Genomic DNA, 20,886 nt, shown 5'->3' with positions numbered 1-20,886 from the left:
CGTCAGGTTGGGCTAGTATCCGTGCTTCCCGTTGATAATCATCACACTGGATCTGAAGCAGCTTTTATACCAAGACAAGTCCAACAAAGTACAATGGTTCAAAATCAAGAACTCAACACTAGATCGTGAGCTGAAGAGCGAGTCAATAATGTGGTAATAAGTAGCGCATGTTGGTGGGTGAAGTTGGCAGATTTCTGAAATGCCGAAGAGGTAGCCTCTATCACATCAAATCATTCGCTCGTGTTGCACCCAAGGTGCTCAGGCACGTGCGGTCATACCACTCAGCCATACTGGTTGCTTGCCAATACGGATTGCCTCATGGAAAGGGGGGAATGGGAAAGTCTCCGCTCAAATTTCTCTGGTATCTATGACTCCATCATGACCTTGACATCCCCGACCGTTGCTCGCGCCATCTTCTTCAGCAGCGTTCTCTCGTCTGCTTCTCTGTACCTTTCCCAACCGTCCAAGCCTTCTTTGGCTTGTATGCTCAAAGTCTCGTAGCCCTGCTTAATGACTTCGGTAACTTGAATGCTGGTGAGATTCTTCTTGGAGCCCCCTTCGTCTAGCAGCGACTTGTAGTGTGTGGTAACACTAATCAAAGTATCGATGGAGTTTGAAGGTCGGTTCGCAAGATTGTAGGTATCCCGGAATTTAGTCAAGAGATCGCCGCTTTCCACCATCTTGTAGAATAGATCGTCGTAAGAAGCTGGGGTGGGGAGGAAAGCCTCGCCTGCTGATAAGGATAGTGCCGACAGGTTCACGACCAAATCCAGCAGTGTCTCAATATGAGGAAGATCTTTCAAATCCGTGGCATACGTCGTCAAAAAACGTATAAGCGCCAAGAGAGAGCGGAATAGTTCCGACCAGTGATACTGCAAGCGTGTCCGTGACCGCGAGAGGTAGGAAATGATGCGAAGCATGATGCCTGTGCAAAGATTATACAGGCTGACATCCAGTCGGCGTCGCAGATTGTGGTTGATACCATCAATCATAGTGTCCAGTACACTGGTTGCAAGGATGCGGTCTCCCTTCACCATAGGCAAATACGGTTGCCGTTGCCGGCACAGACGAACAGCCACTTTGCTTTCTTCACTACAGAGTCGCTTGCACAGCACCTGATCTTCGATGATCAAGCGCAGAACCATGAGACTTAAATGCGCATAGCTTGTAGCCCGGCTAGAGAGAAATGCGTGCTGAAGAAGGTAGGATGTAAGTGATAGAAAGCTCGAGAACGGCTGTTCGTCACCCTTTTCGGCTGGCAAAGTGACCAGGTTGAAGCAGAAGAGCTTATTGGCGTGACTGAAATCATAAGTGCCCAGAAGTAGGGCTGCATCCTCGCCGGGGCTTGAAGGGGGCTGTTAGCCGCAGAAAGGTCTTCATGGGAAACGAAGGGTGCTTACAGCTTGGCGAACATTTGTTTAGCAACCTCGGGATCGTAAGTTGGTTTTTTCGGGCCGGCTTTGGCTCCTGGTGCGATAGAGCTTAGGCCAAACATGGTGAGAGCACTCGTGATTGACCAGCCCTCGGGTAGGTCCTCAAGGATCTCAACATATTGCCCTCGTAGATTCTTACACGTTTGGCCGACGCATCTAATGACCTTCTGAATAGCAGCCTCATTGACGAAATCGTTCAGCCGCAGCTGGTAGGGGTTCTGGAACTCAAATTTGTTGTAGTTGGCCAGAAGACCCAATAGCATGAAGGGCTGCAGAACACGGCTGGGCGAGTCCGAGTCCTGAATAAACTTCATCATAGCAGGGAACAGATCCCTGTGAATAAAGTATGTCAATAGGCTGGTTTGGTATGCCCCTGACGTGATGGCCAACACTACTTCGACGGCTGCTTGGCGCACTTCGACTATGATACAACACGGTAGGATCAGCATTGGAGTCCGACATAACATGTCCACGAATAGACTTACGCGTATTCCCATTGCGTATTATACTATCCAGGGCTCCCACGAACTCCATGAACGCGGTGTCAACATGATCCAAGCCGGCTAAGATGGAGATGATATCGGATGAAGGATTCGTGTACTTCTTGGGCAGGACAGCTGTAAAGAAAGTTGACAATGTCTTGCAGATGCAGTCAGTAAGTATGTTTATGTTTCTTGAAAGCGCAGTGCCGCCGCTAGAGACGCACCTCGAGCGCATGTGAAGTGGCGGGCCCGCCCTGCTTGAGGCATGCGACCGATCGCGCAAACAGACGCCTCGTCTGTCCTTGTAGGCTGATGAGGTCGTCGGGGCTCAGGTTTCCCAGTATGCGCTGCAGTGAGGCTCGGTCGGGTTTCAGGAGGAAGAACTCGCGCCAGAAGCCCTCGGGTTTGTCGCCGTCGCCGTCGCCATCGATTTCTTCGTCTTCCTGGGCGTTCGGCGTATCGTCAGCGAATCGAGCGCCTCTCGGTTGGAACGCGACATGCGCAACGGGCCTTGAAACATACCTTGCAGAGGTGGAAGTCAGCTTTGGTAGGTCTTTGAAGTCACAAGTTGGGGCGTCTGGAATTTCCTAACCTTGAAGAGTTCTTCGTATAGCTGTACAATCTTTGGTTGGAACACATCAGGTCGGGCCTGCTGTGTCAGGGAGATGCCTCCATGTCGTAGTCGCGTAATGGCGGGTCGACACATGGATGAGCTCGAGAGGCAGGACCAGGCAGGACCAGGCAGGACTCGGACAGGACTCGGACAGGAAGTGGAAAGCAGAATGACACAAATGGAGCAGGTTTGGTTTCTCCCTAGCAGTTAAGCCAATTTGCGCACAAGGAGGCAAAGGCTGTTCGTGTCTACAGCTTTAATTTGTTCCAGAGCCCTGAACGCCAAACTGTCCTCAGCGCAACAGACAACGAGCTGACACCGGATCGACACATGCGACTCTTATTTTTAGCTGTCCTAGTTGCGTCGCATTCCCCATACATGAACAGGGCGCACGCGCAGGCACAGGGTCGTGAGCCAACCTGTTCTCACCGCGGGGCCGGGAACGTTAATCCCGCTTAATACTTTAATGGGCCTTTGGCCTGGGCTCTCTAGGCTTCCAGCTGGCTGTGGTTGCTGCCGGACTATCTGCGGCCCGCTTCAGGTCTTATCGATATCCAGGCTGGGTTTCCGATGACATTCACGAGCTTCCCATTGGCCCGGATTGCAACGGAGTTATCGGCGGGTGGCGGTGGTTCGATATCTATGTCATCGGCAACTTTAGGAACCCTTGACTTAGCAAGCAAACAAAAGAAACAACGGCCGGCTACAGCCAGTGTCAACCAACAAACAAGCCGTAATCGAACCATTGCAGTACATCTGCCCCAACACCAGCATTCCCAACAGAGTGCCTCTGTCTCTCTCTCTCTTCTGCATTCCCTAAAAGGCTTCCTAAATAACCCTTCTTTTGTTGTTTCGCCTGGTAATTGCACCACGCCCCAAGCCAAGAGCGCCGCCGTCCTCGAAGGCAAATGTGGCAAATACTTCATCGCCAATTCCAGTAATATCAGATCTTACAGAAACCGTTCACCATGAATGCGCCACGGATGGTTTTAGAGAGGAGGACAGCCTCACTGCTCTTTAGTCGCCCAGCGACTACTCCTTCGGCTTTCCGACCGTGCCAGCACATGTTGCGACAATTTGCGCAAACGAGTTACCGAAGCACATCCGAGAAATTAGAGACGGCGACGACACCTCGAGCATACCAGCCATATCCGCTCTCTCGTCCACCGCCACAGCCGCGCAGCAATGATATCCCCGACACCTCGATAGCCGGCCCTGCACCTCAGGCCCCTGAGGCAAGATCTCCGCAGTCGTCTGCTTCAAAATCGTCTCCAACCACAACAACCACCAGTCCCAGCTCAACCGTCAGCGAGAAGGAAGCCCAGAAGGCTAAGCCAGTTGGCCCGCCAGAGCGCAAACGAAAGCTGAGGCCGCGCAAAGCGGCGATGAAGCTTACACCCACGGCTGTAGAACACCTGCGCAACCTTGTCGAGGGCCCTGAGCCGAAACTGATCAGGGTCGGCGTGCGCAACAGGGGGTGCAGCGGACTCGCATACCACCTCGAGTACGTTGACAAGCCAGCCGCCTTTGACGAGGAAGTTGAGCAGGATGGAGTCAAGGTACTCATTGACAGCAAGGCCCTGTTCAGCATTATTGGGAGTGAGATGGACTGGGTAGAAGACAAGTTGAATGAGCGTTTTGTTTTTAGAAACCCGAACATAAGTAAGTTGCTCCCCGTTCTACCTACAGTTTTGAAACATGCATCTAACCAACCCATAGAAGAAGAATGTGGCTGTGGCGAGTCTTTCATGGTATAGGGGGAACGGAAATTGTGTGCATCGAGGCATCAAGGATACCACAGCACATTGCATAAGGCGGCGTTATAGGCATTAGACTAAGAGTGCACACCAATGCCAGACGGCATTTCCATGTTCAGCGTGTTTGAGCATGTGAGTATTTAATACTGTATTACGCTTATATCTGGCACCTGAGAACAGGACATTTTGTGTATCCGACTGGATGGATACATACATTATGCTAGCATCTTTGGCCATTGTATTGGCATTGAAGGATTACAACTATTCAAATTCTCAAACAGCCCTGAAGCTCATGTGTGAAGTCTAACGCGGATACTCTGCCAGTTCGCAAAACTGACAAAGACACTCGCCCCCAAACGAACAGCGCAGTGAACGAGAATGTACAGAGGCCAGGTCGTATCACAACTTTCAAAAGACTTGCGGCCTAGAAACCGACGGTTCCCTTGATATAGCAGGTTTCGTTACTTAACCATTTCTAAAGTGATGCCCATAGTGCTTGCAAAGTTGGAAATACACCTAATAGCCCTGCCAATCTCATCCACTCATGTTTATCAGGTCATGCAGGCCGGTCATTGGCCATCTGCCGTTGACAATCTTCAAACGAGATAGTCATTGTTCCTTCATTCTCAATTGGTGTGTGTTATATAAGGTGGAATGGGGCTGTGTAATAGTCAGGTCCCCGGGAACCACCAGATCGCCGACGGGGTGGGTTCCCGACATGTTGTTTATACTGTTCATCAGTTACAACCCACAAACTGCCAGGCGATGTCATCCGATTTACCCGATTTGGAAGCAGATCTACGCAGGATGGCCTCTGAAAACCAATGATGTGAAGTTTTCACAGTAAGTGTGAATGAAGGATTGATGCGGTACCATCGGGGCGCGCCCACTTCCTTCAAGCTTGCTTACTATGAGTGCTCAAAACATCAGCCAATCACGACTCCAGCCCTATGCCTGTATATTCTATCTTTATACTGGTGCCCCATTGGCAGGCCCGTGGCTCCGGTCAAGCCTCGATGTCTTACTATCCAGCTTGTTCGGTATGACCTCAGTGCTCATTGTGTATATAGATTGATATTCCTTAGGGAGATAACAGAACCAACCGAGGGTATAAGAGTTGGGCAAAACCTTCACTTCAATGTCTTCTGTTGTTCCTCGTCCTCAAGCCTCAAGTCGCATCAGAATATCACTCCCTCGCACCAGTCATCACACATAAGTCAACCTCACAAAGTCTTGACTCGACTATCTCGCCAACGAGAACACAATCTCCAACCACTAAGATGAAGTTCACCATCGCTACTCTTCTTCTCGCTGCGGTCTCTACCGTCTCAGGAGCCGCCATCAACCCAGAAGACCGCAGCAGCAGCCTCGACAAGCGCGGCAACGTGTCCCAGAAGGAATTCGACCAGGAGACCAAGGTATTGAAGGACCGCGGCCTGTGCCGTTCGTACAAGGGCACGGTGCCAGCCTACTCCGACTGGAAGGACCTCTGTGCGCCCAAGTGCGGCGACCAGAAGGCACTCATGGAGAAGGCCAAGACGCAGGGCACCCAGAGCGTCACCTGCATCATGTCGACGAAGAAGCCCCCTTACTTTAACGATCCCAAGGGAAAGTCCTACACGCTGGCCGAATGCAAATGCAACCTGCCCGAGATGAAATTCATCGGCGACACCTTCGTCGCCTCCCTCCCCGCCATTGGCCAGGTCACCTGTGCCGTCTGGAAGGAAGCCGCCAAGTCGGCCGTCCAGATCCTCTCAGGCGTCAACGCCGCTGCCGGCGCCAAGACGGGCATTCAGACCCTCATCAAGGTCGCCAAGATGCTCAAGAAGCAGGGCAAAGGCGCCAACGAGTGGGAGGAGTACGTCAGAAAGCACGTCGCGGCAGGCGACGCCTGCGAGTTCGACATCAAGAAGATGTTTAACGATGCCGTTAAGGTCGCCGACTCCGCTCTCCGCAATGTATAAAGCAATACTTGTTCTGAAATATCGATTGCTGTTCCCTTTTCAGTCAATGGTTGGATAGGTCGGATGACATACCCTGTGGGTGGATATCTTGATCATGAGGCTGGTTCCGGGCGGTGACGGATACACAGTTGGGCTCAGTACATATGCAGTTTCTTATTTATTTTTATACTCTTATCCTATAGTAAATATACCCTAACAATTTTTATTATTATAAATTTATAAGCTATATTCTTATAGGGTTATTAAATATTTATTAAATATATTGAAATTATATTTAATTCTTAACCTTTATATTAAAACTATTTTATCTTATTTATATTTTATAATTTTATTTTTATAATGTTATTTTATATATTAGTTACGGACTATATAATAGATAATGCCTAGAAAGGGATATTAGAGTAGCTTTTAAATCCTATAAGAAGATATATAAGAACTACCTAGGGGCTTCTACTAGCATTATAGGAAGTTTTTATATATAATTATCGCTATGCTTAATACATTTCCGTGGGATAAGCCTTAGTATTAGCTGTAAATCATGACCTAATTGCCTGACCGCTTTCTTATATCATAATACATGCTATTAAAAGGGCTCTCGATATAGGAAGATGGAAAAAGTACGACAACGGGTAATCGAGAGAAGAGGTATTGTGGGAAGCATCCGCATAACTGCTGATTATAATTTCTATTCTCTTACCTCGGTAACACCTACAATATCACAAATTAATAGTCAGAACAGGGACGTAGCTTGTATTGGGTTTCCCTTGTGTGACCCCTTTTCTTCATTATTTACTGGAGCAAGTCTATAAAAATGTTTAGATGACCGCCATTCTTATAGAAGACCATTTGGATAGCCGCGATAGGCTGCGTTCAGAGGACACTTGTGTGACCACGGGTAGAACGGACAATAGCTATGAAACTGGTTCAGGAGCATGTTCTATAACCAAAGCCTTTTCTTTTGGTCTATAGGCGAATACAAGCCGATAATGCGATGGCTAAGATAACCCAGCTTTGTTTAGTACGTATCAGGACTATTAAATATATAATTAGATTCGAATGCTACAATATGAATGATTCAGGCAACAACCATAATGTGGCTGGGAAGACATGGGCTGGCTGTCTTAGCAGAGTTTCACGGGTAGAAAAGGGGAAGTAAGACACTGCTCTTGTGAATCCACCCATCAAATATCCATAGCCGTGTTTGCATCTGGGTAGTAAATGCTTCAGGCTGAACATCGAGACTTGCAGCTCTGCATATCTTCCTCCTGTACTGGAAAGGTCTTGGTTGCGGAATGGATCTTATGAGAAGTATCGACAACACAATGGGACAGATACTAGCCTGGCGAATCAGTCTGCAATCGCGGAAGAAAATGATGGGCGGAACTTGGGGCTTATAAGATTCTACATGATTGACAGCCAGAAGAACAGTGACTGTATTCGGCGTGGTGTCAAGCTTTGTGATGGTTTGCGGTTTGAGCACGCGAGAGGCGTCAATATCTTGATTTGCGAGGCCCCGCGCTGGGCAGCCCGGAGTGGACGGACGATGAGTGGCCCAATGGCATGGGACCCAGTAACTTTCCGTACAAGAATGGCTTCTTAGGCCCGCCGAGTAATACAATATGCTAAGACAGTAAGCTCCAGGTGACCAAAGGGGCATCGATTCTTCAGCTACGCCATCGCGATAAAGTTCAGAGGGTTCAACGCTTCGCTGGAGCGTGTCGACGTTAGAATCAGAGACAGCTTGGAACAATCACGGTGTCGTCGATCGCGGGTGTCGATACGTTAGCAACTGACTGAGAGACATACCGGCTCACCAAAAGTAGGGTTCTTGCCCAACAGGAATGCTGTCGACAGACGCGTTCCATGTGAACGGTTGATCACAGGGTTTCCTAACTTGGAAACAAACTCACCACGGCTAGGCTACTGGTCTCTCGAGAACCGACATGACGCCTCATGGGTGAAGTCTAATCTAATTCAGGTGTAGAAACGAAGACATTCTTATCATCCTCCTCTTCGGTCTTTGCCCAAACGATGATCGAGCAGGGTCGCAACCCGTAGCCTTGGACTTGTCAGGCTATTGCGATACGGTACCGCCGTCTGGTATTCCTCCAATGAGCCGGATACCTCTTGTAGACCAATTTTACTTAGTCGGTAATCTAGCCGAGATGAGATGCCAGGGTTTGTCGGGCAGAACATGCACCCTGGTCTTGTATGTTGTATGTCAATAACACACACAAGAGCGCCAGCCAGCAAATGGTTTGGTCTTTCTGCGATGCCTTGAACTGATTGGATTTGAACCTCATTCGTGGCTCTCCCTACATTTAGAGGCGGTGAACATGCTGAGAGCCGTTCAAACCGCCCCCATCACAGACGAAGGAGCCCGGCATATTTGATCGAGCAGCAACTACTCCCCTGGGTCTGCTTGCAATAGACTGACAGTATGCATGCAGGCTCAAGACGTGTATCGCTCGTTGTGGTGTGTTGTGTTAGATGGAGAGATAGAGGGGGATGGGTGACCAATGCAACCCCAACCTGCCTGTCAGGTGGATATCCTTCTCTCCCGCCGTTACATTGACTTTGCATACATACATACATACCTTCACCGGCTTGTGGTGAGTTTTTTTGTTTGTTTGAGGATCTCGACTGCTGACATGTATCGCTGGCGAGCACAGAGGTAGATGCAATCTATCTCACATCATCCCATTTTCCTGCCCCCTTGAAAGCTTTGCGACCACGCACAACCACGTCGCTGCGACGTGAGTCAGGGCCTGTCATTCGCTATCTCTTGGCACACATGATGTCGAAATGAACCACATGCAGGCTGTAAGCAGCGACGAGTCCGAAATAGGCAGTCGCATTGAAGGGATTTGCCATTGATCGATCGTACCAGCTACACCCCGGCTCACCCTATGCGCGCAAATGGCAAAAGGAATATTGTGTTTGTTGAAGTAGCTGTCGGGGACACGCGGGCAGGGATTACGGGCAGAACCTACAGCCGCCGCCGAAGAGACAGGCGCTTTTGATGTTTGTGGCTGCGGCAGAGCTGCACCACTCAAAATGCAGGTGCTGGCCATCGGCTCGTGAGCTTGTGCAACACTGCACGACGCAGCGCAAAAGTATTGGGATCGATGGCCCCATGTGGGATGGGACCATGGCGGACAGCATCTCGATGTTGCGTGTGTCAGGTATCTAGTATTTGAGGCTGGCAGCGAGAAAGACCGAAGAGCTGCGTCTGCTGCTGCGTCGACTATGGAGCACGCGATCCTCAAGCCTCCCAAGACTATTGCCGCAATACCGTCGCCTTGCATTGGTCTACTCGGAGAAGTGGGAATCGCAATTGAACGATCGCACTCTAGCGCACAGACTGGAGCACCACACAAGCTGGCACACAAGTTGGCAAATATGTATACACACCTTGACACATGTAGATGTAGGGGGCTCGATGGATAATCGATGACGTCGATCCCTTACCGGAGAGGGCCATACACCTCTCTTTCTCTCTATGTATTGTGCAGCCGGCAGTCGGTAAGTGCATATGGAGTATCTAGCTAGTGAATAGATCGTCACTCTCCCTTAGCTAATCTCCAAGTGTTGTAGTTGCGGTCAAAGGACCGACGATCTCAGGAGAGCTGGGGACCCTTTATGATGAGACCCCTTGGAAATGTTGGCGAGTTTATTGATTAGCTATATTGCGTGCCATAGAAGTCTTTGTGCTGTGCGTGGAGGTAAGGCAGATTCCAGGAGGCTTTTAAGGGGTGGCGCGTTTTCGAATAGGCGACGTGCCGCCGCGCTGGCCTATTGGGCTGGAATGGGATCCGAGCGTGTCCAGAGCACGATCTAGCGACATATACGGAGTAGGGACGCTGTAGTGAAGGCTGCTACTGTGCCATGTTGTTTCGTTTTCTTCACTTCCGAGGATGGGACGGCAGAGTCTAGAGAGTCCAGAGACTACCCTAGCCAGCTAGCGACGGGACTTTCTGGGCAGAGCAGCGTTGTACCGACGGCCACATCGGCTTCTACAGTCTAAGAGCCCAAGGCCCAACGGCGTCCTCCATACTTGGCGGCCCTTGGGTGTTAGTGTGGCCAATGGGATTACTGGCTTTCTCGGCGAGGCGGTCCAGATGGTCTACCATCCCAGACAAAACGTGCCATCCGACTAACAAAACCCCCGTCGAGTTAGTATCTACACCAACGAGCTGCCGATCCATCGGGTTGGAGTGGCAGAGTTGGTGGCTTGATTCATACACGTTGCATGTACATACGTACGTGAGTAATCTAGAATTTCTTTTCCTCTTCTTTCTTTTGTTGTTACGGCACTGGCCAACCGATCTCAAATACCATTATCAGAAACCGAAGCCCACATGCGGTTTCGACTGAAGAGCCAACTGTTTACCCCCGTCGCCCCAGGGCCAGGCTGCCCCCTGTCGTCCTGTAGGGGCGTTTTTTCCTCCTTCCCTGGGCAGCCCCCGTAATTGAGGTACGTAACCAACCACTAGCCAGATGCGCAGCCAGGATGTGCCAAATCCTGGTTTGATGATGAAATCTCTGGAAAGATTGGGAGGGAATAAAGTGACAGACGGAGACACGGCATGTTGTGCGACATCCTGTGATATGTACGGGCCATGGCATGGTGGTAAGGGTAAGAATATGGAAGAGTAATACCTACATGTTACCAGACCTTAGCAACTTAGCTGGCAACTGGTAGCTGAGGTACTGGTGTTTGGACAAGTGCATGCCTAATTTTAGGTGTCTTCGTCCCATGATGCTGTACTGGCAGTTCTAGTCGCTCAATGGGCTCCCATCCCAACCCTCATCCAGTCCTCATCCAGTCCTTGACATCTACGTACATACTATACATGCTAGCTGCTGTGCTACTGGCCAGGTTCCTTGTTCAAATGCTTCCAACATTTCTTGAGTGGGTAATGGGCGAACGAATAGTGCCAGTATCTGCTGCCGTATCGACAGCCTTTAATCTACCCATCATCCTTTTTTCTGGGGACGACTGTGAGTGAGAAGGAAGCTCCCGTTCCATGCATCAATCTTTTCCACCTTTTTCTCCCCCTCCAGTATTTGTATAAGATCCTCGAGGTTGAATAACCAGGTACATTCTCCCATGCACTGTACCATGCCAATGTATGTAAATGCATCCTAACCCAACGTACCGGCTCCGCGATCCATTACCTACGTCAATTCCATTCAATACTTCACGTACAGTGTCTGTCTTTACCGTCTACCGGACACCCTATCTCTCTCCAATCCCCCATCCGCCCTTTTTTCTCTTTCCCTAACCTGGATTGTCTTTCGCAAACAAATGCAAAAATAGTCTCCTGGGTGGTTGATTCAGAGTGTGAGCTGGCTAGTGTACACCTCACGCGCACCTAAAAGCCTCCCATCACCTTGGAATACCTTATTATATGTCCTCCTGGAGTCTTTACTTACTCATCCACTACCGACTTGTCCCAGTCCGATCGAGATTATCCAACGCTCGCCCTAGGTTCAACGGAATCCGCAAGCAAAGCAAAACCCAGTGTTTCTAATACGCCGACCCACCTGTCGATGTATCACCGGCCAAGGTTGTAAACTGGAGTGCGAAGGTCCAAGCCTGCTGGCCCTGGACGGGTTATCCCGACTGCAGCAAATCAATAAAGAACAATAAACAGCCCGCCCAGCGCATTCGGGATTGCGAAGCATTAAGACATAAAGAAAACAGAGCAAGGAGATCTGGATCCCAATCTGGCTGGAGAAAAAAAAAAACTCCCAATCACCACTGTCCCTTCCGCCATTCCCTCCTGCGCATAGGGCCACCATGGCGACTCTTCCACCCTATCGCGAGGCTATGCGGGACAACAACGATGCGCTAAACGATGGACCATCACCACCAATGTCCAATTCGCCTGCACTCTCTTCGTCGCCTATGCCCTGCCTACAGCCGCCCGACGCGACATTTACCCCGGTCTCCATGGACAGCGAAAACCTGCCAGCGCCAAATACAGATGGTGATTGCAGCGACCGCAGAGCGTGTCGCAATACGAGCCAGGAAAATTTGGTTGCTGCAGGGTCCCCAAGTACAGCCACAACCCGTTCGGGCAGCATCAATGCCTTGATCCAATCAATAAAACCTACTGCACAAGCCACAACGGTCAATAAACATGCCAGTAATGAATACGATCTCCTTTCGCCAAGGGACCCTTCCTCGCTTTCCTCCAGTCCACAATTGGATAGTGCAAGAAGCCCAGCATCCGTTGCAAGTGTTGAGGAAAAAGACAAACGAGATTTGCCTTCACCGGATCCTAAAGTCGCATCCACGAAAGGCAAATCAACAACTCTCGGGGAAAGCCACGCCAACGCCTCAAGTTCAGATCCAACTTCGACTCACGTCTCTAAGACCACAGCGACTGGCCCCGTCGCCGAACGCGACCCTTCTCTCCCTGTGCGGAGCTCTCTTTCCATCAAGGACTTCCCCTTGAGCGAAAGCAAAAACGAGCAGAGTCTGCATCACCACCATCACCACCCTAATGCCCATCAGCAACAACCGACCCAGCAGTTTCCCGCCATCGTCAAGCCGAAGCCGTTAATACGCACCGCGTCAACGAAGAGTACTTCGCTGGTACATCCGTCTCCCACCGCGAGGTCCCGGGCCAATTCTTACGCTAGTAATATTGCCCAGCTTGAAGCAACGGCCGAGAAGCTGTCTATGACATCGTCCATCGAGGACGCCATTCGAGATCTCCACGGCGAACTGAAACGAAGCGATAGTAGACGATCGTCCATCTTGGCAGCTAGCGTGGCCTCATCTGCCGCAGCCCCTATTCTCGACGCCACCGCTTCCGCCCCTCTCAGTAGACAAGTGTCTGCCGCGACCTCGATTCTCGAGACGAACAGCGCAGCCCGTCACGGCGGCTACTCTCCTGCGGCCTTTGTTATGTCCCCGAACAATTCTTTATTATCCAACTCCACCACAAGATTACGATCCGGATCTGTTTCGAGGATGGACGCGTCAGAAATTGAACCCACACCATTGTCCCGAAGTGGCCCGGGCAGGACATCGATGCGGAGTGTCAGGTCAACATCTAAACCTCCTGCCTTGAAAGGCATCGCCGAGCTGGAACCTACTTCACTTACGGCCGCCGCGATGGATGCAGCTGACAAGCTAGAGGAGTATCCAGAGGAGGAAGCAAACCTGGCAGTTCCACCACTCGAGGATGTTGACCGCACCCCCAATGCGAACGATTATGGATCAACGTCTGTCAACGACTATTGGGATCAGGCATATGCCGAGGCACAGAATCAGCCGCTTGGCCAGCAGCAGCAGCGGCAGCAACAGCCCAGATCGACTAGTCCGTCCGCGTCAGTTGGAACTTTCGAGCAGGCAGAAATGGCCTTCGCCGATTTTGACGGCTCCCATTGCCCGCCCGAGCAAGAAGAGGCGGATGATTTCGTACCACCCCTACATGGCATCGATATGAGCCTTGAGGTGCCTGAGGATGTCCCTGGACGGCCAAGGATATCGAGGCCGTCAGCCCCTACTGTCCGGCCCAAGTCGTACATGGATCCTGAGACTGGACAGCAGATGATGTACTATCCAGCACGTGTGCCTCTCATGCTTAATCTGCCCCAGAAGCTGTCCAAAAAGCCCAAGGCTAGTGAACGGAACAAGCGCAGGTCTCAGGTTCTAAGCTCCATGCCGGAAGCCACCCGTCAGTCTGCTAACTGGCTTCCGGAAATGATCCCAGAGCCGCTTCTTGATCCATTGGGTTCCGGGTCCAACTCAAATTTGGCTTCACCAGCTCTTGATCCTGATTTTGATCCTTTATCGCCACAACTGGCTGAGAGCAAACTGGACTTGACACTTGGGTTCCCTGGAGAGTCGGAGGCTCAGCCGCGACCGAACCCTCAAGGAACCAACGAAGAGGCGCGAAAGTCACGCTTGTCTATGATGGGTATGCCTGTAATGGACCCATCCGACAAGCGTAATACCCGCGTGGCAGCTTTCGAGGCTTTGCCGCCGCAGTTGCGCGCCAGTGCATTCTTCGACTTACCGTCTGAGTCCCCCGCGCTAGAGTTGAAGGGGGTTCTGCGTCCGCGACACTGGACGATATATTGAATGCGTCGGCCAAAGCACCGGTGTCTGCATTTACAGACCATGCTTTCGCTGGTCATTTGGGCCATGAAGTATACGGCAACGAGAAGAAACGCAAATCTCACATGAAGCGCGCCAGTAACGCTACTCTTCTGGAAGTCAAGGGCGGTAAGGACGTGAAGAAGAGAAGCTCGTTCTTCCATCTCCGCACGCCCAGCAAGCTGAGCATCAGCCAAACATCGACCAAAGAAACCAAGAAGAATGCCGGGGCAGACAACGATCTGGGTCACGAGTCGGACGATGAGCAAACTAAGCTATCTGGCTCTGTAGACGGAGAACGTGTGCCGGGGGCGGAAGAGGAAGACGAGGAGGAAGACGAGGAAGAAATGGACGAAGAGATGCCTTACAACGGCCCCCCAACCACCCTACTTGCTGAGCTTCAGATGCGAAAGCATCAGCAGAAATTACGTACTCAGCCAATCGCCCAGGCATACCCCAACGGGATGCGCTCTACTCTCCTTGAGTTGGATAAAGTCGCGGAGACAGAACGGAACAACCGCAAGGGCAAGAAGATCAACCTTGCATGGGAGACTCCCGATGATGGCGCAGAGGATGACGATGACGAGGATCTCCCACTCGGTCTTGTGATGGCGAAGAAGAACGGAATCCACGACGCTCAAGCTGTAATCGCCGAAATGAACAGGCCGCTGGGACTGATGGAACGTCGGGAGCAGGAAGAGAATGAGCCCCTAAGTCGTCGCCAAGCTCGACTCCAAGGTCGTAACCCAGGCCCCATGACCCAGCGCAAGACTATGACGTCGCTCGGCGGTGCTCTCGGTATGGGTGGCGGGTATGGTCCTTCGCCTTCTGGCTCGCGGCTGGACCTGTCAACTCCCCGGATGATGAGGTTGAGGGAGAAAGCTTGGGTGATCGCATGCGCCGATTGCGTGCCAAGGAAGAGGGTGACAGCCTTCTCCCTCGTGCCAGACCTGTCAGCACGGCATTCACCACCGAGCTTTTCAGTCAGCTCGGGGACACATTCAAAGAGGATGAGGATGCTGGGCCGCAAGATAAGGGCAAGCAGAAGGCCACGGCGCCGGTTGAAGAGGAGGAGACGCTGGGCCAGCGACGACGCCGACTGCAAGCTGAGCGTGAAGCTCGTGAACGTGAAATGGGTGCCGGTGCCGCGCTAAACAACAATGTCTCGGGCCCTGGTATCATGCCCAAGCTGGATATGCGGCACTCCTCTCTTGCAGATGTTTTGGGCAACAACAACTCCTCCCGCAGAGTCCTGAGTGACCCGAGAATAGAAGCAGAACGCGCACGCCGTGAAGAAGCCGATCGCTTCAGGCGGGACCAGGAATCAAAGTTGTCTGCTCTCCGCTCGCAAATGCCGCAAAACGTGAACGGGCCTCAACTGTCGCGTTCGGGCGCCTATGCGGCAGGTCAATTCAATGACGGCACCGGAGGCACGGGCTGGCAGAGGCATAGCCGTGTTCCCAGTTTTGGAGTCCCGCAGCAAGCACCCGGCATGGGCATGGGAATGAACGGTGGTGCGATGCAGGGCGGTATGATGGGCAACAACTACAACATGGCTTCTGGCTATGGCGCACCTGGCGGCTACGGCGCACCGACCAACGCCTATGGCGTGCAGCAGATGAACATGATGCCAATGACGATGCAGCAGCCTGGACAACAACACGACATGGTGGATCGCTGGAGACAGAGCATCGTGCCCTGATCACCACGGACGCCAGCTATTTTGAACACGACAAATTTTGGCTAAGCGACACTGGGCAGCACCGGGCGACAGCTATTTCTTGTACACATTTTTCCTTTGTTAACGCGGCATTGGATTGGCGTTGTTTGGTGGCCGATATACTTTGCGTTTTGCGTTTTGCGTATTCGTAAAAGAAACATAGGACGCATTCGGCTCTCCGTATCGGCGGTACATTAATTGCATAGCGACTTGGCGGCGGGGGAGATTATATGCTTTCATGGTTTCGTTCATACTGGATATACGCGGAACAGTCTATTTATCGCTATATACTACTGTAATACGCGTCGCACTTTAGAAATCCATGCCCTATAGATGGATATGTATATACGTTAGTAATTGAGGTGTCACGACCTAAAAGAATAGAGGGAGGCGAAGGAAAAGCGGAAAAGCGGCTGAATACATCTTTAATGCTCACCAATTACTTGCAGTTTCTCCATCCAGTATGTGTCCCGTTAGAAGCCCCAATTTGTCAATGAGTTATGGCAAGCCGTTGCGTACAGCGCATGGGTTTTACTGCACGCCAAGTCCGTTGTCAAGTCAAGGCGGCACACCTGTCACTATGTACATGACATGACGCACAGAGAGGCAGCATGTGAACCCGATCGACCCCAGTGTCTCCTCCTGGCTCTACTATTTGCCGGGGGAAGTACCGGGCTGACGGAGAAGGAAAAGACCAAAGGGAGAAGGCTAAGAAGAAAGAAGGAGAGAAAAAGAAAGCCAAGCAGAAGATGCGGGAGAGAGAACGACGCGAACAGACAGATAGATGATGAGCTGCGGCCGCTCAGGCAGCCAAAAGGCGGGATCGGTGGGGGTAGCCGGTCAGTCAGTCATAGGATCTTCCCGCGGTGTTGAAAGACACACACCACACACACCACACACAGCAAGGAGAGGCCAAACACGTTCGGACATAAGCGTTGGCCACCATCGAATGGAGCCTCGACCTGATTACTGATACGTGAACAAACCAAGCCTCGTGGGACTGTAGGTTTGTAGGCGAGGGGCCTGGATGGGTCTTATCGTACTGCACAGCATAAAAGCGAGTCTGTTTCCTGATCCTGCTCTGCAACCGGCCGATCCACCAAATCTATCATGTGTCGGTTCTTGCGGGCGGCCGCTAGCGTCAATAGTAGTACGTAGATAAAAAAGTACTATACATTCGGTAGGTGCCGCGGGGCCTCGAAAGAATCTTTGCCGGACGCTGGGTGTCTGGGTGTCAGCAGATGGAGACGAACAACACACAGTTCAGTCAGAAAGTCGGACAAGTTACGGAATGCTGCTGCTCTCGCTCTGTGCATACATACATACATCGAGAACCTGCATCACGGCCCCTCACTCCTCACTTGCCTTAGATCCCCCATCTCCTCCCCCAAACTAGCGGAGGCGGTCCCGATGCGTGTCTGAGGTGGTGCGGGCCCATCGCCTATCAATTCACGTCGTCCATCCTGTCGTTCGTTTATGCATTGAATGACTGATTGACTGACAGCAAACCTGCATGCTATATTTCCTTCTTCCCCTTCTCCTGCGACGCAACTCCCTGCAGGCTGACTGGAAAGGGCAGCAAGCCAAGTCGGTCCGAGGCTTGGACGGAAGCACCCTCGATCAGCCGCCGCCCATTCTCTCTCCTCGGCTGCAAGCGCTACTTCCTTGCTTGATCATTTGTTAGTATTAAAATCGCACGCCCAGCCCAGCCAAACCAAATGGCCCAGCCCTAAACAACTCCCGGCTTTCTCTCCCTCTCTTTCTGTTCCTCCGCGGCGTGGTAATACCGAGCCGACGCCCTCCCCGAGAGAAGAAGCGCCTGGAACCGAGCTGTGGTTGAACGACTGGCTGCTTAGCAATGCAGCGTTCCTGGGCCCAGTTTCTCTGTCAGAACAAGATACCATTGCCGTTCGCTTCGTCTGGTGCCAACCCCACACGATTTGCTCCCCGGTTCGTTCGTACGCCCGTAGCGACATTCTTATCGAGCGGGGTGGGAAATCCTGGATGAACAGCTTCGGCTTCCCTGGTTTTCCGCTCAGTCTTACGCAAACCAGATTCGAAACTTATCCTCGCGGTTGCCATTGGGATTGCCTGGTCTCACTCATATCATCACAAATCCAAGATACCCCTTGTGCCGATTTATCCGTCTCTACTGTTTGGGACACGAGAGAGCTAGATTTAATCATCTATACTTGCAGCATAACTCTCGCCTTCCTGGCTGGACCAGAAACATACAACAGCGATGTGTCGCATGGTGGTCTTCGCGGGCTCCTGTATCAAGTGCGGGGGTTATTTCACCTGGGACGACCTGACGCAGGAGCTGCCGTGTCTTGAGGCCAAGAACACAGGCATATTCGGGTACTGTTCGAGAGGAGCCTTCAGAGACGAACACCAATTCGACCAGGAGTGCGACGCCTGCGCCGTAGACGAGGACGAGGGCGTCGGCGACGTGGATGCGAACTCGTCCGACGGGCGCGCCGGCAAAGACGACAGTCATCGGAAGAAGAAGCGCCAAAGAACGAAGTAATGGGGAGAAAATTGGTGTTGGTTGTTTTGTTTATTTGTTGCCGAATTGAAGATACCCCCCTGAGAGGCATTTAGCTACTCATGACGATTTAATGCTACATATTGTACGATACTGTCTTGTCCCGGCTTCGGCTTGCGCTACGCAGCAGCCTCGGAATGATATCTCCATGCTCCGTTCTCCAGGTTTTGTGACGCGCGGGAGCTGTCTGTCGATGCCTAGCACCGGGGATTTGGACCCCCGACAGCCCACGTAGAGGCTTCTTGCGTGGCTGCGGTCAACAGCTGCACCATTTCAGTATGGGGGGGGGCCGTCGTAGCTACATTGCGAGGAAGAGAAGGCCGTTACACAGAGCAGCAGCGAACGCTTGTCACACGAAATTACCGGAATAAGGGATGGACATCGGCATAGCTCTCAGTGGCATTTTCCCGTCCACTGGCAACTGGCATCGCCACAAGTCTCTTAGCCCCTTACACATTTTGCACGCAGGAGCTACTGTACACCATCGTGATTTCCACTGCCTGTTCATACATTGGTCCTTTATGTCCACCACGCAGGCGACGCCCATTCGAGAATCGGAGAACCAACGTCGATCCCAGGGTATGAGGAATGGCAAGAATGGCATTTGCTCGTTCTTCGATTTTGGCAGGTGCCATTGCCGCAAGCTACTGACTGCAGTTGGCGCCACTGGTGCCTCTTGAGCCGAGGGTTCCGTTCTTTCGAATCTTCTCAAAACCCTGACGATACGTCGACATCTCCTCTACAAGAACATCTTAGCAGTCTGATGTCGGAGAGCTTGTACCGAATCTCGCTCCTTGTATCCCCGCTGGCAGATCATAATCCCTCCATAATCCCTAGCTCGCAATTGATTGTGGGTTACATACATACTCGTGCCCGGCCCGGCGATCTGGATACGAAACAAACAATGGGGTACCGTATCATCGAAGCAAATGGGTTGATGGCAAGATGTGTACACACCCGAGTCTTCTATATGCATGGCCGAGAGACGAATGATCCTGCTGCGCCTCTTGGAAACCCTCGAGCATGGTCGAGAGGCCGCATTGACTTGACTCGATCAAGCAAGCGAGTCGCTATCCTGGTCTCTGCCATGTGCTACGGTGCACCATGATCCAGAGAGCCGCATTTCCATATGCATCCAGGCACCGACTGGGACTGGGCACCGAACTTGCTTGGCAGTGGGGGCCGTCACCAACTCGGTGACCTGTCATCTGAAGTGCTCACACCCAATATTGACCGGCAATCCGATACATAGCAAGTCCCAAAATGTACTCAGAAGCCTTGCTCGTGCATGGAGAAACCTCATCTGACCATGAGCCGAGCCGACTCGAGAGCCGAAGCGGTGTTCCAAAGTCAGCTCTGTGCACTTCTGGTTGCTGGATTGATGCAATTGACAGGAGCGCTATTGGCAGGGTTGCAACAGATAGTCCTGGAAGCGATACCTGTTATGGAAGACCAGCCCCGGTCAGGGCGGGCTTTGCGAGATTGCAACTGACATGGGGCCGACCTGGACAGGCAGCCTAGGCGACTCGCGAACGCAACACACCATCACATCGCCCAAAATGTGATTTTCTCCTGCGCCCTCCGCTCTGCCCAAAGTCTCTCGCTCTTTACCCTCTGTTCTGTTCGTCCCTCTCTTTTGCTGGCACGCAGTTTCTAGGTGGCCGTCCGATCGTTCAACCAGCCTGTTTCGCATCCGCACGACGACCAACCACGGAACGCAAAGCAATGGGACTCCGGCAATGCTAGTTGTGGATCGTCTATGGAGAAGACGGACCGTCCAGGCGACCCGCCACCGGGGGCCCGGCCAGCGAACGTGATGGAAACGCCACTACCGCCAGCACCACCACCATCGCAGCCGCCGCCCGTGGCCAAGCAACAACCATCCCGTCAGCAACCAAGAGAAGTCAGATCGCCGCCGCCAGTCACAGCGTCAGCAGCGAGAACGGCAAAGGGGAAAGGAGGAGCGGAGCAATCGCCGCCGGTGGAGTTTCGAGGCTTTGACTTCTTTACGAAGCGCGAATTCAACGAGTTGAAGACGGCCTCGGAGGCTTACTTCGCCCCTGCCGCCGCGGCCTCTTCCAGAGCGTCCAAACGATTATCCCGGGCGCTGGGTCCCGCGTCATGGCTGCGCGACCCGACGCCGCCCGAAGTACCACCCGAGGGCTTGCCTCCCGCCGAGGGGGCGGTTTCCCTATCCCCATAGGCGGCAAAAACGAGCTGCCGCTGCCGTCATTGACGACTGCATCCGACACA

At 52.1% G+C, this 20,886-nt stretch overlaps 6 protein-coding genes across 6 annotated transcripts; 5 read left to right on the top strand and 1 right to left on the bottom strand.

The window, feature by feature from the left end:
- Nucleotides 1–365: 365 nt before the first annotated feature.
- On the bottom strand, nucleotides 366–2,621 carry PG998_009599 (uncharacterized protein; the record flags this gene model as incomplete). The annotated part of the gene is made up of 5 exons (XM_066876415.1): nucleotides 366–1,344; nucleotides 1,401–1,854; nucleotides 1,919–2,072; nucleotides 2,140–2,358; nucleotides 2,508–2,621. 5 exons carry the CDS (start codon nucleotides 2,619–2,621, stop codon nucleotides 366–368), a joined length of 1,920 nt encoding a protein of 639 aa, XP_066728571.1.
- Nucleotides 2,622–3,496: 875 nt separating this feature from the next.
- PG998_009598 (uncharacterized protein) lies at nucleotides 3,497–4,285 on the top strand (the record flags this gene model as incomplete). Its single annotated transcript, XM_066876414.1, has 2 exons — nucleotides 3,497–4,190; nucleotides 4,248–4,285. The coding sequence occupies 2 exons, from the start codon at nucleotides 3,497–3,499 to the stop codon at nucleotides 4,283–4,285; spliced, it is 732 nt and encodes a 243-aa protein (XP_066728570.1).
- A 1,280-nt stretch (nucleotides 4,286–5,565) lies between these two features.
- PG998_009597 (uncharacterized protein) lies at nucleotides 5,566–6,249 on the top strand (the record flags this gene model as incomplete). The annotated part of the gene is made up of 1 exon (XM_066876413.1): nucleotides 5,566–6,249. One exon carries the CDS (start codon nucleotides 5,566–5,568, stop codon nucleotides 6,247–6,249), a length of 684 nt encoding a protein of 227 aa, XP_066728569.1.
- A 5,806-nt stretch (nucleotides 6,250–12,055) lies between these two features.
- On the top strand, nucleotides 12,056–16,070 carry PG998_009596 (uncharacterized protein; the record flags this gene model as incomplete). The annotated part of the gene is made up of 3 exons (XM_066876412.1): nucleotides 12,056–14,327; nucleotides 14,390–15,236; nucleotides 15,317–16,070. The coding sequence occupies 3 exons, from the start codon at nucleotides 12,056–12,058 to the stop codon at nucleotides 16,068–16,070; spliced, it is 3,873 nt and encodes a 1,290-aa protein (XP_066728568.1).
- A 2,260-nt stretch (nucleotides 16,071–18,330) lies between these two features.
- PG998_009595 (uncharacterized protein) lies at nucleotides 18,331–18,615 on the top strand (the record flags this gene model as incomplete). The annotated part of the gene is made up of 1 exon (XM_066876411.1): nucleotides 18,331–18,615. One exon carries the CDS (start codon nucleotides 18,331–18,333, stop codon nucleotides 18,613–18,615), a length of 285 nt encoding a protein of 94 aa, XP_066728567.1.
- A 1,777-nt stretch (nucleotides 18,616–20,392) lies between these two features.
- Nucleotides 20,393–20,836, top strand: PG998_009594 (uncharacterized protein; the record flags this gene model as incomplete). The annotated part of the gene is made up of 1 exon (XM_066876410.1): nucleotides 20,393–20,836. One exon carries the CDS (start codon nucleotides 20,393–20,395, stop codon nucleotides 20,834–20,836), a length of 444 nt encoding a protein of 147 aa, XP_066728566.1.
- Nucleotides 20,837–20,886: the final 50 nt, after the last annotated feature.

This window comes from Apiospora kogelbergensis (assembly GCF_038363985.1).
Source record: "Apiospora kogelbergensis strain CBS 113332 chromosome Unknown utg000006l_segment0_segment0, whole genome shotgun sequence".
Lineage (NCBI taxonomy): Eukaryota > Fungi > Ascomycota > Sordariomycetes > Amphisphaeriales > Apiosporaceae > Apiospora > Apiospora kogelbergensis.
The sequence above is the reverse complement of the archived record's forward strand: the minus strand, read 5'-3'. Positions and strand labels throughout refer to the sequence as shown.